Source organism: Sinocyclocheilus rhinocerous, unplaced genomic scaffold (genome assembly GCF_001515625.1).
Source record: "Sinocyclocheilus rhinocerous isolate Xijiao unplaced genomic scaffold, SAMN03320098_v1.1 scaffold570, whole genome shotgun sequence".
Classification (NCBI taxonomy): domain Eukaryota; kingdom Metazoa; phylum Chordata; class Actinopteri; order Cypriniformes; family Cyprinidae; genus Sinocyclocheilus; species Sinocyclocheilus rhinocerous.
The window spans coordinates 333,802-349,965 of NW_015654050.1; the positions used below are offsets into that span (position 1 = coordinate 333,802).

Here is a 16,164-nt window from a genome sequence, read left to right on the forward strand (position 1 = left end):
ACACTGAAGACTGCAGTAATGATGCTGAAAATACAGCTTTGATCACAGAAATAAATTACAGTTTAATAGATATTCACATAGAAAACAGCCGTTTTAAATCGTAATAATATTTCACTATTTGTAATGTCATCACACACCTCTGTCCGCTCAGTTTGTTGAAGGTACACGCTAGCGCCACCACCTGTCCAGTGGCTTGACTGATGACAGGAACACAGAGCATCGAGTTCGGCTCGAACCCCAACAAACTGCTCAATAACCCGCGTTCCTCCTGCACACACACACACACACACACACACACACACACACGTTATCAGACAATAAAAAAACTTTTAAAATCCCTCAACAAGCCCTCTAATAAGTATCCAATTTACAAATATTGAGGATATATTTACATATATCAGTGCATAATATATTTTTAACAAATAAATATTGAAAGGCGTGTTAGACCTCATTAATATATAGACCTGTTAACAACAACAATAATAAAAAATAATAATAATAATAAAATAAAAAACTACTTTAAAAAGGCCTAAAAAATGGTCACTGGCAAAACATTTAATTATAATATAATTAAGCAAGTGTGCCTGAGATGTGTCTGTGTTTGTATGATAGCGGTCGCTCCAGCCACAACGGTCCACTTCTCCAAGCAGCCATCTCACTAGAGTCAGTCCCGTCCCCCTCACAACTTCCTCCGTTACTCCCCTCCGCAACGAACGAGAGGGACAGACTCTCTCCATACCACTTTGTTTCTTTCTCACTGTGTTTTCTGCACATGACAGCGGGGCATTGTGGGTGATTTCAAGCCTTATGAGCCCAGCTCTGCAGCTTCATTCATTCTCTTCGTCCTACTTCCAGTTTCTGACTCTATAGAGACCGCATTACGGGAAACTCTCTCAAGAGGTGCCTGTCAGACCCCCGATCACGCATCCGACCGAGAGCCTGAGCGCCATCAGACCACCGGATCCATCTGTGACTTATCTGTGCGATTCATCCATTTAGGTTCGTTTGGTTTTCCTCTCCCACATATTTGAGATTCTGCTGCTAGAAAGCTATGCAGAGCTAAAAAGAAAAAACCCCACATCTTCTCTCTCCATGGACCCTTCGGATGGAGAACAGACACGAGGAGCGACTTTTGCCAAATCTAAGATTTCGGAGCAGCTGAATCTGAATGGGGAACTCGAGAGTACGAACATTGCAAACACATGCGATCAAACTGTTCCTTCTCTATAGCTTTTGTACAATACTAATGAGAAAAAACAAAAACATGAAGTTGAAATGGAATTTTTATTTTATAAGTCAAGTGGAGCCCTTGAAGTCAACTTTAGATGTGTTTTAGGGGTAAACATGACTTTAAAATCTGATCGTTGGTTTGCCAAACTCATTTTGTAAATAATAATTATTATTATTATTATTATTGATAATAATAATGACAGTGACGATGATGACGACAAATAATAAATGATAATACTAATGGTTCCGATTATAACAGTGTTAATTCCATACTGTGGACTTCCGTGCCATAAAATAGGCTGGCCTTAGTGATGCAAACTCCTCATGAAACCCAAGCAATATTAACATGTGTCCCAAACTCCCAGCGGTTTATGTTGCTTTCTCACGATCAAAGCCTGTCGTCTGTCTTTTGATTTCAGCAGGATGTGTGTTTTTAAGTGGCCTGAAACAAACCCGAGAGACTGTTATTATGTTTTTAATGCCTGAAAGGGTCCATTGGTAAATAGTTGGGTGTCATATTTGTGTGATCTCTTTTGGTTTGTTGTCAAGGTGAAGCTGGTAACTGTGATGGAGAAAGACCAGAGTTTCTCAACGTGTATGTTAATGCAGCAATCACAAATATGGATGTAAACGATCACATAGACATACATCTTCATGCAGACACACATTCACAGAGACCTTAAAGTCAATATGACAAGTCATGTTAGTCCAAAGAAAACAAAAGTCTTCTTATTCTGTCCTCAAAGTGTTAAACTTCCATTTTGATTAACATAACCAAGCTCAAACATGCAGCCTTTAAAATCCTGACATTAAAGCCGGTTAATTAGATTTGAAAACCATTGTTACAATTGGCTCCGATCTGACATGTAATGCCCACTTTTCACAATTCACTCAATTCCCAATGTGAAGTCCTGCCTTGTTGTATCTTGTTGAATATCCTGTTTTACTGAGAAATATGTCACAATAAGACTAAAATGGGTTGCGAAGGCCGTTTCACGTTGACTTTTGGGCCGTCTGATCGCATTAAAACACACCAGAATATCTGTCTGTAATCCAACCTCCAATCAGAGAAAATCACCATGAATGACATCTGTTTTCATTGCATCTGAAAAGCTCAGAGCATTCCATTACTGTGACAACATCTTCCTCCTATTTTATGGCCAGAGTCCCCTTTTAATTTCCAATTAAAGCAGTTTTGGACCTTCAAGATCTAAATTTTGAGGATTAAGAAGATGAGGGTGAAAATCAAGGTGAATGGGAGTCCTTGCAATTTCAGTACATTTCTATTTTGCCTTTACCTCAGCTAATGGTTTGGTAATGTAAAAGGACACATTATATATCTTGATGATAATGACATTCTACAGTGGATTTTTAGAGCATTTTTTTCTTTTCTCTTGATTTACGTAACCCACCATGTAATACTGTTACCAATAAACACATCCCAAAATGTTGCTCTGCCTCTCTGCCTTAGCAAAAAAAATCTCTTATATTTAAAAGGGGTGCAGTAGAAAAGCTGTTTTACTCTACATAAGGGTGGATCGCTCTTTTTGAGATCACATGACCAGCTGAGTACTACTCTTCTTTACCCACGTTATGAGGCACTTCAGGTTAAAAAAATAAATAACCATGGGCGTGAACAGGATGTTTCTAGATTGACATTAGTAACTTTTGCTTTTATGCAATATTGCATCCACACCACTAGGTGGCAGGACACATTTCAGTACTACAGTTGTATCTGCCAGTGAAACACAAACTCATTTACCGAGTGTACCTTCTAGGGTAGTAGACACGTTTTGCAAACTTTTGCCATTCTTATTCATATGCCTACATAAAAAGCAATCAAATTACCACTTGTTTCTTCTACATTCAATCATAGGCTTACTAGATTTGGAAGAGAACAATATCCAGTAGTTGAAATGCTGTTTCAGAGGTTGAATTATCTAGCCACACAATCTAAATTAGATTCAGTATGTGAATTGAATCACTGAACTGGAACTTTGCCAGATAAATAAGCACATACATATTTAAATTCACTCTCACTTGCTTATAGCGAAAATGTCTGCATTAGGCCTGCTTTGTTCCACAGAAACTTGCTTCAAGAGCAGTTTTATTATCACATTTTTAACACATGTCAGTCATGACTGCAAATGTTGTGATCAAATGTAGTCATCATGATCATTTGTGGTTCAGAGGTCAAATGCATATTTTATTCTTAGAGCATTAAGATCCCCCTGTTCTGCAGGAATGGAGAGTGATTTACTATGATAATATGCTCCAATATAGGGTCATTGAGTGCTAAATTAACTGTATCCTTTTTTTCTGTGAATTTTGTAGTCAGTACTAGACATCTAGGAGATATCTATACAGAAATTTGCTTTCAAAAATAAAGCCACCTGAAGAAATATTCACTTGAGTGAAAAGTGTGACAACTAGCCCCGGTCTCTATGTACAGATTTATGTCTTTAAATGTAATTCAAATTAAATGAGCTAACTCTGAAGTCAGCAGATTAGATTTTTGACAAGGGAGAGACACATCTCCTCCTGAGAGTAAATGTGAATGTAATCACAAGAGGTGTGAACAATGTTGACCAATATTTTTATGTTACTTCTAGGCTACCTGCAGTAAAGACGTAATGAGAGTTTCATTTCGGCTGTTTGACAATAGAAGCGTTTCCTTCATTTCTGTGGTTCTTGACTGACTGCATTCTTTGAGAATGAAAACAGTCCTTTGCTGGCGTTCAGTGAAGTGACTTGTTTGACAAGACATTCCTTTATCTCGTCATTAGCACATGAACACGCTCATCAAACCTCATTCCAGTTTCAGGGCCATTGGGCGAGTTCTCAGTCTACATGCTATTTATCTTCTGACAACTGCGACACAACACCATTTTAGTTGTACATGCTGGATCATTTTGAATCATAAAGGAATAACTCAATGGATTATTAATTATGAGGGGCTGAGGAGAGCGAAGTACCACTTTTTGACAAACTCCTGGAAGCCTTTGAGTCAGAATGATGGAACAGGTAAGAAACTGAGGCATGAATTTTGTTCTGTTATCAACTTTTGAGTGTGATCTAGGCTTTATTTTTGCCATATGGATTCCTCAAACACAAAACAATGCATGAATTAAAATTTAATATTGGACAATTGTGAAGAAATATTGGACAAATGTCAAGTTTTGGACATGTATAATGTTTTTTTTTTTAAATACTTCATTTTGGTAGACTATGCTATTCTTTGAAATATCATGTAAATACAATAAATATGGTAGTTGTTCAGTACCATGGTATTACAATCTCTTTTGTAAGAGTTTCCTATACCAAAAATCAGTTTATTGATTTATTGACATTTTATTGGCACCAGCTTATTGTCAATCCATATGTCATACTATTGTTTGAAAGAACCACAATTTGCATAACAAGGCTCTTTCACCGCAGCTTATTGATTTCCATTAAATGTTGTTGTACGTTTTGACATTAACCAGTGCGGTTTTAATTATTCAAATGTATGAAATCTGATTGGACACTGATAGTGTGTCATTACATGGCCTTCCAATTCCTGTAAACACATGAATGTTGTTGCTTTGTTTGTTAAGCTCTGAGATTTTGCTGAAAATACTAACATGTCATATGCATTCCATATTGCAATGTTTAACATTTACTACATTTTATACATCAGGATGAATCAATAGACTTTAAAACCCTGAAGGCACGGTTCCAGGGTGAAAACGGTCTGAAGATCCAGACTAAACCTGCCCTCCCAGAGAAACCCAAAACCATCCCTCCATCAACAAAAGTCAGCAATCCCATGATCTCATTCATCAATACTGCTGTGCAAAAAGGGACGTTTCACGCACCACGTGTCGTCTTCAAACAAGACAAAAATCTCAATCGCCAGCTCTCTTCACCTGGGGGATTAAAGACCAGAGAGAACCAACCCATCAATAATGATGAACTGCTGGATAATAAGCAGAAGAAGGAGGTCAACACTGTTAAGCAGAATCTGAAAGACAAGAATCTTCTGCTGGTTCTGCCTGTAGCTCCAAAAGCCAAGACTCCAGAGCCTGATTCCAGCCCACGTACACCTGTGTCCACTTCACCAGTCAAAGTGACGGCACCCAAAAAATTTGTATTTACACCTCAAAAAACTAGCAAAGATGAATGTGAGAAAATAGACCCTGTGAAAGAGGTAGACACTACCAAAAAGTCTCTGAAGGACAGGAATTTTCCAATGGTTCTGCCAGTGGCTCCGAAAAAAGCTGAAAGCCCAGAACCTGAACCCAGCCCACTTACACCTGTGTCCATTCCACCAACCAAAGTGTCCAAAACCAAGAGTTTTGTATTTACTCCTCAAAAAACTAACCAAGATGAGAATGAGAAGGCAGACACAGTAAAAGAGGTCAACATTACCAAAAAGTCTCTGAAAGAGAGCAATCTTCCACTGGTTCTGCCAGTGGCTCCAATAAAAGCTGATACCCCAGAGCCTGAACCCAGCCCCTATACACCTCGGATTTCCACACCCAAGACTTTTGTGTTTACCACTCAAACAACTAGCAAATATGAGAATGAGGAGGCAGATACAGTGGAAAGACCAACACCAGCTAGTCATACCCCTGCTCCAAGTCACCCAGCTCCTGCTGGGCCATCTGTAACAGCGAATCCCCCTACTCAAAGTGTTCCTGTTGTCCCTAAGGCTGTTGTACCTTCTCAGACATCGACTGGAACACCTCCTGTCCCCAACATTCCTACAACAAGTATTCCAGCTCCAATCTGTTTGACCTCTGCAAGCCCTGAGACAAAGATTCCCGAGCCAAAGATTCCTGAACCATCCATCCCAACATCAATCATTCCCTCTCAAGCTGTTCCTAAATCAAAGCCAGAAAGCTCTATTTCAACTCATCCTGACACTGAACCTCTTAAACCAAATATACATATGCTCAGTTTATCAGAAGTATTTCCTCCCCCTGAAGGAAGTCCACCTCCAGAATTCACTGATATTCCACCCCCTGTTTTTGATGAAGACTTTCCAGATGGAGACTTTTCTGAGCAAGCTATACCCACTCCAGCAATACGTACATCTTTCGCCCCAGTTCCCACAAGTCCAGTTATCTCCAGGTTCCCTGCCCCATCCACCCCTCCAGCAGTTTCTCCAGGGCCCTTGGTGAATCCTTTAGAATATACACCTGGTCCAGTCTCAAGCCCTCCTCCAGAAGTTCATACTCCTACTGCACCTATAGACGTGTTACTGGAGAATACAAAACCTATTAACCCAGAGAGGTCTAAGGAGGACCAGTCCTCAACCAAGCCACTTTCAGCCCTCTCAGCCTTGGCAAGAGCAGAGGAGATGGCCTCTGTAAAAAGGTCACCACATGATAGCCGTGTATTTAACCTTCTGGAAAGGGCCAAGAGAAAGCCCACAGTGAGTCCACTGGGTACCACATCTGAAAATACATCTATACCTGAAAATACAACCCTAGTTGAGACAGCTACACCCGAGATACCTCTGCCTGAAACTCTCACACCTCTGCCTGAGACTGCCACAACTGAGGTGACCCAACCTAATCTAGCTCCACCTGAAAAACCCTCACCACAACTTGCCACAACTTTAGAAACATTGCCTGAGGAAGCCCCACCTGTACCAGAAGTATTTGATATCCCTAACCTCCCTCCAGTTGACTATGTGGATCATACTCTGTTGCCACCTAAAACCCACCTACCTGAAACTGCTGAGGTTAATGGCTTTGATCACAGTAAGTATCTATTTAAAGCAGGGTTCACACTGTACAATCTTAGCCACGGTTTTGCTGTCTGGGATAAATTTAGTCCAAGGTAGAAGGTTTCCCTTGTTGTAGGGTAGTCATGTATGAATAAGTGTGACATTTGCACAGATGGATGCTTAATTGACTTTGCAAAAGAGTCTCAGACGAAGTTCTGGCAGTTTCAGAAATTTTATGCAGTATTGCTGTTCCTAAGAGCACAAAATCTTAATCAGCTGTGGAAAACAGTGTTTAAATACCTTTTTTGCCCTTGAGAAGTTAGGTGGATTCCATACTTCAGGGTTGGTATGCAAGATATGTAAGGCTATTGTAGCTATGTTGGGTAACATATCTTTCATAATCAGAATGACAAAAAATATTCTGTCTCAAGGAAATATCTGTGAAACTGGGCCATTTTAGTTTTCAGTTAAACTAAATGCTAATTAGGCTTACATACAGTCTATTCTCATAAGCAATTGTTGTAACTAGACCATATTTCTCATAGTTTAGAAACATCTTTACAGAGAAAATAATTGTTTTCATTACAGCCTGAAATTGAAATGACCTCTACTGTCAATGTGGTATTAAATATGATTATATCACCTAAAATTGTGAAAATACACAATTCACTCTGCTCACTATAGTCTTGTGTATTTGATTAGGCTTATAAGTATAAACATCATGCTTGCTCCATTTTCATTCCATAGTCCTGTGCTACCTGCTGTTTCCTTGACCTCGCCATTTTCATCGGCTTTGCAGACATAACTTTCTCAGTTCACTATCTATTCCTCATGCTTCTTCTTGAGGCGTATTATTTTAGTCTTTTTTTTTTCTTGCTACTTTCAGAATGCAATAAATGCATGCAAAAATTACACTTTTCTTTACAATAAAAATATCCAATGAACATCAACAAGATAAATTTACTTAAGCGAAATTGCATTAGAAAGCAAGACTAGTTTTCATAAAATATATTGAATTAAGTTTGGCACATTTTCTTGTTTTAAGTAAACACCTTTCTTTATTTTGATTCATTCTTAAAACGTTTTGGTCATTTCATAGATGCAGTTGTAGAGGTTCTGTTTATGTATGTCTTGGTGGTGGTGGTCCATGGTTGTCCATGCTAGTATTTATTGTCTTGTTTCTGCAGGGGTGGTTACAGTGGTCAAACCAGTGAATCCTCCTCCCCCACCGCCCAGAAGGACTCTGCCAGCCACTCCCATTGTGGATCCCCCACTTGAGAAACCAACTCAGTCTCCTGCCAGAGACTTCCAGATTCCCACAATACCATCTGAACCTCTAGAAACACATGGTAACATAATTACTCCAAAAATCTGAAACTCTATGCCAAGTGTTTGTCCACTAAATAAATAAATGAACATTTTTCTTCTTCAGAAGAGTCACTATACGACAACTCATTCGAGAGTTATGAAGATGTTGAGGAACCTGAGGCTCCAGCACTTTCATCCTTTAGGCCTCCATCAGTACCATCATCAGCTTCAAGTACCAAAAGGCCGGTTTCAGTTCATGAGGAAGCCTTCCTGAAACAGTTGAGGCCAAAACAACAGTTGAAAGAGGATGTGTTTTCGAACATGGATGATAGAGATGTGGATTATGGGTCTATGAACTCTGGCTCTCCATATCCAGAAACTCAAGCTGCAGTACATCAGGTCTCAGTGCGAAGCTCACCTGCCTTGACTCCATCAGGGTAAGCCATTAAATTCATGATAATTCAGTATGGCTACAGAAAAAAAAATGTATGTATGTTATCGGTATTGAACACTGAGTGACATTTTTGTTTCTGACTTTCCTCCAGGACCCTTGAAAGAGGTGACAATGTCTTTGAAGATCAATCAGACAGTAAAAAAGGCAAAACAGCAAAGACTAAGAAACAGAAAGGGCCTCCAAAGAGTAAGTGGAAGAAGTCTTCACTAAAGTATTCCTTTTTTTCTTCTTGTTTTCCTCAGGTTCTTCAAAAAAAAGTATGTGTATGTGAGTGTATATATATCATCATTAACACATTCATTAAAGATCAAATTTCCTTGAAGCTAAATTTGGAAGATATGAAGACTTGTTTTCAAAAAATGTAACTTTTTTCAAATTATTTTGACATGAATACAATTTACAAAATGATTTATGCTTAAAACAAGAAAAATAATTTGCCATTTGATGTAAAATTCTCTGAAATCAGGTCTTTTATTCTTACATGATTTTGCTTCTCAAGTACATGATCTTATTTGTTTAATGTTATTTAATGTTTAGATATTTAACTGGAAACCAGGACAAAAACAGGAATATTATTATAATTTTTTTTTTTTGCAGTGTAGTTATTTTTTGTTACCAGTAATCTCATCTCTGATGACCTTCTGATCCACAAAAACGATAAACACACAGGAAATTGTCATGTCATTCGTTTATTTTAGATTCTACTTCTACTTCTATCTTCAAAGTATTCTACTCACTGACGTATGTTTCCTATTGTTTGAAACCTAGATCCATATGCTGATACACCGGCAGTGGTAAGTTTTACCGTTGTTGTTGTTTAAAATTGTTTTAGAATAACGGTTTAAGGTCTTACGGTCGATGTCAGGACCTTATGATTGCAGCATTTGTAGCATTATCACCTATTTTTCATATCTTCTTATTGCATGTTCTGTATTTTCAATGATCTGTTCAAGCATGTTGTCTTTTAATTCTAATCTATTAATCACCCCAACCTTTTCAGGTGGAGGAGGCTCCCAAGAAAAGCTTGTTCGCCAGGTTTGTAGCAGCAATTTATTTTTAATTAGCAAATTCACAATATTAAACTGTGTCTACATTCCCGAAACATCTTATCTGAATGTAATGATGAAAGTCTTCAATCCACAGGAAGAACTCACGAAAAGTGGCAGATGACAAAGAACTAAAGAAAAAAGAGAAACAGCGAGAAAAGGAAAAAGAGAAAGAGAAGGAAAGAGAAAAGAAGGAGCAGAAAGAAAAAGAAAAGAAAGAAAATGAAATGAGGAAAAAATTTAAGGTAATTTTTTTTTTTTTTACATGTCAGTATTTGTGCTTGCACCAATAATTCTGCACGATTATTGCTTATTAAACTCTCAAAATCCAGTACTTATTACAGTCCACATCCCACTCCTCAAGCAAAATCAATAGGTGCACTTGCCATCACTAAAACCCGATAGTTTTAATAATCAAACATGAAATGAGCCGTACATTTCAATTTCTCGCTAACAGCCAGAGTCCTTTTTTAATGCACATGGCAAGGTCAGTTAAGTGATGAGCACATGCTAATGTAACTGTCTGTGTGTGTTGATGTTTAATGCAGCTCACAGGCCAGGAAGAGCCCATTTATCATGTTAAAGTGATCGAGGACTGTAAGGGCCGTAAAAACGACCTACCAGTGAAGGTTGGCGACACCGTGAGCATCATCCGCACCAACAGCTGCCCTAAAGGAAAATGGCTGGCAAAGGACAGCAACAACAAATGTGAGCTAAACACACACAACAAATACACAGCCGACAAACACAGGAATTAATTTAGCGCCATTATGCGCATATCTTTGCTCTTGCACAAGCCGCAAATAATTAGCATCACGCTAAATGAGTTTAACAGATAAATGAGGTGCGGAAAATAAGCATTGCTATGAATTTACCCTGATAAGGACTAAATGCCTAAGTAGATCTGTCACTGAGCAAGCAACTGAACGAGTCCTTGAGCTTTGACTTATCTGTGTATGTAAGCGCTTATCTCATTTTTCTGATGCTTCTGCTGGAATGTAGATTGGCAATGTGCTGTGTGTTGTTTTTCAGACGGCTATGTTCCGGTGGAGAGTGTGGATTTGAACATCAATGGCATTATGGAGCTGGGGAAGATGACAACAGCATCTAACAGATCCAAAGACAATGGACACAAGGACCCAGAGGCCACCAGTACAGGCAGCAGGTAGTCATAGAAAAACTAGGCTTGCAACAACCCGCTAAGGTAGCATTGAGTGCTAAAAATGATCTTGATCTGCAGTTTACAAATGGAAGAGTCATTTTTTTCCATCTGTGTTTTTAGGACCTCAGAGCATTATGGCATGAACCATGAGAGCTGTAAGTACCTTCTTTTTGTTTATTTTATTTATAATATGCGTTTTAACCAGTCATGACCACAGTAAGCAACAGGATATTTTATTGATTACTTTCTGCTGTGTTGTACTAACTAACCTCGCCCACTGTGAAATTTCATTGGCTTAAAATCCCGCCCCCACACTATGCATCAAATATTCTCTGATTCACTTTGATTGTACCATAGTAACACTATGTTTTTTTTGGACACTACTTTAATAGTAATACCATCTTGAAGCACCATGGTATGTATTAGAGTACTATGGTATTTTTGTCTGATAGATTTGATACAGTACCATAAGTGAACCATGGTATCAGTACAACATACTGTATTTTCATAAGGGTAATGTCTCTGGTATTTTCTGTTTTGGATGGTTATGTTTTATAATACAGAATAAAAATCCTACTCCAGACATAAATTGCAATTTGTAATTTTATTTTATTTTATTTTATCAGTCTCAGAAGACAGTGAGGAGTGGACCTGTGATGATGACGACCCTGTGTTTGGCTCTCCTAATGAAACAGCACACATGTAAGTAATACCTCATGTGGGTATTCGCCCTTTTTGGTACTTAGTAACAAAGCTTGACTGTTAAGCGATCGTATTGTTTACAAGGGGTGTATGTTCAATCTTTCAGGGCGCTGAATCAATCACACGCCACACCAGCTCAAGGTGAGTCACTGATGAGGCATGATTGAAAAATGTTCACAGGAGCACTACCAACTGGAAACATCCAAGTCTATTTTAACTATATTAGTCATTATAGCTAGAGTATATAATTCACTTTTATGGAAGTGATAGTATGGAATCATAGTCACATTTATGGAAGCCTGTTTCCATTACATAAGCAAAAAAAGTCACACTTTGGTAAATGATAACTATGACATTAAAAGTCAGAATTATGACATAAAATCATGAAATAAAAAGTCATTATTATGACAAAAGAAAGAAAGAAATAAAGAAAGAAAGAAAGAAAGAAAGAAAAAGGGAAAAAAAGAAAACTGACAAAAGCAATTATGACATAAAAAGTTGAAAATTTGACTAAAAAACGACATAATCATGACATAAACAATCAGAATTATGACATAATAAATCAGAATTATGACCAAAAAGAATTGTGATGTAATAAGTCATAATTATGACATAAAAAGTCAAAATTATGACATGGATAGTCATAATTATGACATAAACTGTAAAAAAAAAAGTTAGGTAAAAAGTCTAAATTATTATAAGAAAACAATTATGTCGTAAATTGAAATTATGACCAAAAAACTTTGACATTAAAAGTCAAAATTGACATAAAAAGTCATAATTATGACATAAAAGGTCAAAATTATAGCAAAAAAAAAATCAAAATTATACACTAAAAAACTCTTAATTATGAAATCATGGTCAAAATTATGAGATTCTAAGTCATAATTATGAAATAAAAAGCCATACTTATGTTAATAATAATAATAATAATAATAATAAATTATAAGAATAATAAAGATTATTATTATTATCATTAATAATTTGTTAAAATTTTTTGTCCGTGTTTTTTTTTTTTTCAGACCAATGTGATTCAACTTATATGAATGTGCAGTAAGTTCTATTCTATTCTATTCTATTCACTAAAATGACAAGTCATACTTCTGTACTACCTTTGATCTGTAATAATGTTTCACATTAAGAAGAACACAAGAATACATTTGTTTATTGTGTGTTGCAGAGGAAAACAGGAAGCGATTCAAAAACTCTCCACATTCTTCATGCAACCTAAGACGCCCTCTCAGCCTCTACCACGAAACAACAGCCCAGTGTAGGCCATTACTTTAGTTATTGTCTACTTCCTTTGAATCCACTAAAGATCACTTACCGTAAACGATAAGATTACAGGATAGCAACTAATCTCTACTTCCTGTTTCCTTATTTGGCTGTTTGTGCATCAAGAATGCCAGAGCCCACACCAGGTATGTTTTGACACTCTAAACCTGAATTACATAAACAGTCACATCTACCCACACTCACTTTTTTTCTCCTACTCCTCCACTTCTGTGTTACCACTTGAAGAGGATCCCGACAGCTCGTAAGTGTTCTCAAATTATGTACAATACAAGTTCTCACACGTAACACAGTCAGTAATTCACGAGATGTCTTTTCTCCGCAGGAGTATGTGATCAGACTGGTTTCACATGAATATTTGAGATGTTTTTTTCAGAAACCATGTCTCATTCCATCAGTCTGTGCAGCCGCTGTGCTAGCTGCTAACTAGATGTTGTTGTTATTGTCTATTTCCTTCAGAAATAAAGAAGAAGAAGATTTAGATGTGTCAGACCTCCAGATTCTTCCTCCTCCGGACCTGTATGCCGACATCATAGCTGGAGACCCCATGCCTATTTACAGCAAGTACGTACACTGAACATCTTGAGTGATCTTTTGTGACAACATGCCCCAATAGCAGAACATGTTGTTGCACTATATGGGGTAAGTCGTCACAATGGATCCAGACATTAAACAGCTTATTATTGAAGTATAGGCAAATAAAGTAAAGTGTAACAAAAAATGCAAACTACAGTTTTGGACTGCAAATATCTAAATTATATACACTAGTGTTCAAATGTTTGGAGTCTATAAGATTTTGTTTATGTTTTGAAATAAGTTTCATATGCTCACCAAGGCATTTATTTGATCAAAAATACAGTTAAAACAGTAATATTGTGAAATATTATTCAAAAAAACTGTTTTCTATTTTAATATATTTTACAATGTAATTTATTCCTGTGATGCAAAGCTGAATTTTCAGCATCATTACTCCAGTCTTCAGTGTCACATGATCCTTCAGAAATCATTCTAATATGCTGATTTTCTGCTCAAGAAACATTTCACATTGTCTCAACTGAAAACAGTTGTGCTGCTTAATATTTTTTTGTGGAAAACATGATACTTTAATGAATAGAAAGTTCAAAAGAACAGCACTGATTTGAAATAGAAATTTTTGTGAAATTATGTCTTTACTGTTGCTTTTGATCAATTTACTGCATCCTAACAAAATAAAAGTATTAATTTCTTTTTAAAAAAAACTCTTACTAACCAAAAACTATAGTGTAAAAATAATTTAATAATAATTATATATTACAAAATATATATATAATTATACATACATTTAACATTTAAAACATGCTAAAATTGCCTCAAATAAAATGTGACAACTAGCCCCTTGTCTAGCTTGTATATTCACATGGAAAGATTATTCTCAAACCTTTTTTTACTTCCTTGCTTGTCTTTTAACATGCAGAGCTGGCTTTAAATTTGACCCTGGTCATTCATAACCTCTGGCCTTTTTAAGCTCCAATGATGTTTAATGACATTTTAGAGTCCTTTTAGACATTTTAGATTTTGTCTATTCTAGGCCAATCAAACTCGTCTCAAAATAGCCGAATAACTGCAAGAGGGAAAGATGGACTGCTCTGGATCTTCACTGTTTCTGAGTTCATAACCCTCCTGTGGGCTGCGTTTTGATGAGCAGCTCAGTAAATGTCACCCACACAAGCTCAAGAGGAGACGTGTCGGTCAAGTGGGAAGAATTATGTTTGTGATTGTGCATCAGTAAGTGGCTGCAGGCGAGTTCTTCTATATTCATGTATATTATGTTCAATCTGTAAAAAAAAAAAAAAGGCCCTTGTATGGTGTGGTGAGAAGCTCTTCAGATTATTTAAACCAGTAAATCGAAGTGTTAGTTCTGTGGCAAAGACAGTTTATCTAGTCTGAGGTTGTCTGATGATTTTAAGAGATTAATTATTAAACAACTGACAGATCAATATGACAGCTTATGCACGTTAAAACATCTTCACATTTGGGTTTGGTTTTAAAGTACAATGCAATGTCAACATTAAAATGCAGTTCTTAAGTCAGCATTATTTTTGTGGTATCATTTGCTTAGAAGTTTAGGATTGCAACCTAAAGGTTTATATAATCAAACTATGCATTTGTATTAGAGTAACTAGTATTATATTATTCGTGTTATATTTTACATTATGTTTAAATATCCCCAGTCTTCAGGGCTACTCTGCATGAGGGAAAATATGCTGATGCTTGTAGTGCAAGTTTAAGTGTTGTTTATTTTGTAATTCTACTGCATGTACTAGGTTTTCTGAAGAAGACAATAAATGCCACAGTTGTGTATCTAATTCAAAATTGTTGCTCTGTTTATGCTGAAAAGTTCCCCAAAGTCTTCCACGATTTTTCCAGTAGCTGATTTCTGGTTGGTTGGTTGGTTAGTTAAATAAATATTTGAATATTTAAGATGATTTTTAAAATATTTTACATAATTATAAAATCGAGCAATTTACACTACCTTAAAAAGCTGAATTTTCAGCATCATTACTCCAGATCCTTCAAAAATCATTCTAATATGCTGATTTGCTGCTTAAGAGAATGTCTTTTTATATTATCTTATTATAATATTTTGCTTGAAAACCGCTGTGCTGCCTAATATTTTTATGGAAATATATTTACATTTTTTCAGGATTCTTTGATAAACAGAAAGTTCATATAATATAATAATCTATAAGTTGTTGATTTGCTATTGTTTGACAATATAATATTACATCATCAAAAACGTAATAATAAATCAAAATAACTACACAAACTACAAAATGCATATATCGCTTTATTTTCTTTTCAACAAAAAATTAAAGTGCAAATCAGAACAGGAACACCATGCAGTGCATAACTTTTAAAATTCAAACCGCACACAGACAGGAAGTGACACGCACACGTGTACATTACAGACATGTAGACACTGACAGGCAGAGGTCATCTGCCGAAAACACATTATTCTCATGTTTCACACATACAACACTACACTGGAGAGACAGGGAGGGTATAATATCAAGCACAAACGCCTCTACATAGACAAAAAACACTGAACATGAACTGAAGCCATGGCCGTTGCACTAATGCCCCTGTCAAACTAATGGGGGCCATAAAGTTTCTAACCAGTTTCTACAAAACACAGCTATAAAGCTGATATAACAGATATTAAACTTTTGCTATCTGGTCTCTAAATATGACAAATACTAACCCCAACTGCATG

General features: G+C 36.7%; 1 protein-coding gene across 1 annotated transcript; it reads left to right on the forward strand.

The window, feature by feature from the left end:
* Positions 1–4,160: 4,160 nt before the first annotated feature.
* On the forward strand, positions 4,161–15,259 carry LOC107716553 (titin-like). Its single transcript, XM_016523033.1, has 19 exons — positions 4,161–4,254; positions 4,910–6,980; positions 8,134–8,295; positions 8,379–8,691; positions 8,800–8,894; positions 9,477–9,502; positions 9,709–9,743; positions 9,852–9,999; positions 10,303–10,462; positions 10,787–10,919; positions 11,037–11,071; positions 11,543–11,618; positions 11,725–11,759; positions 12,641–12,671; positions 12,799–12,888; positions 13,020–13,039; positions 13,140–13,155; positions 13,371–13,475; positions 14,479–15,259. Exons 1-19 carry the CDS (start codon positions 4,243–4,245, stop codon positions 14,501–14,503), a joined length of 3,588 nt encoding a protein of 1,195 aa, XP_016378519.1. The 5' UTR covers positions 4,161–4,242; the 3' UTR covers positions 14,504–15,259.
* The last annotated feature ends 905 nt before the right edge of the window (positions 15,260–16,164 follow it).

Excerpts from the sequence above, each read along its gene's own strand:
- LOC107716553 (XM_016523033.1), top strand. Across the intron at positions 6,981-8,133 it reads GGTTAATGGCTTTGATCACA|GGGTGGTTACAGTGGTCAAA; the intron begins GTAAGTATCTAT and ends TTGTTTCTGCAG. Across the intron at positions 10,463-10,786 it reads AAAGGACAGCAACAACAAAT|ACGGCTATGTTCCGGTGGAG; the intron begins GTGAGCTAAACA and ends GTTGTTTTTCAG.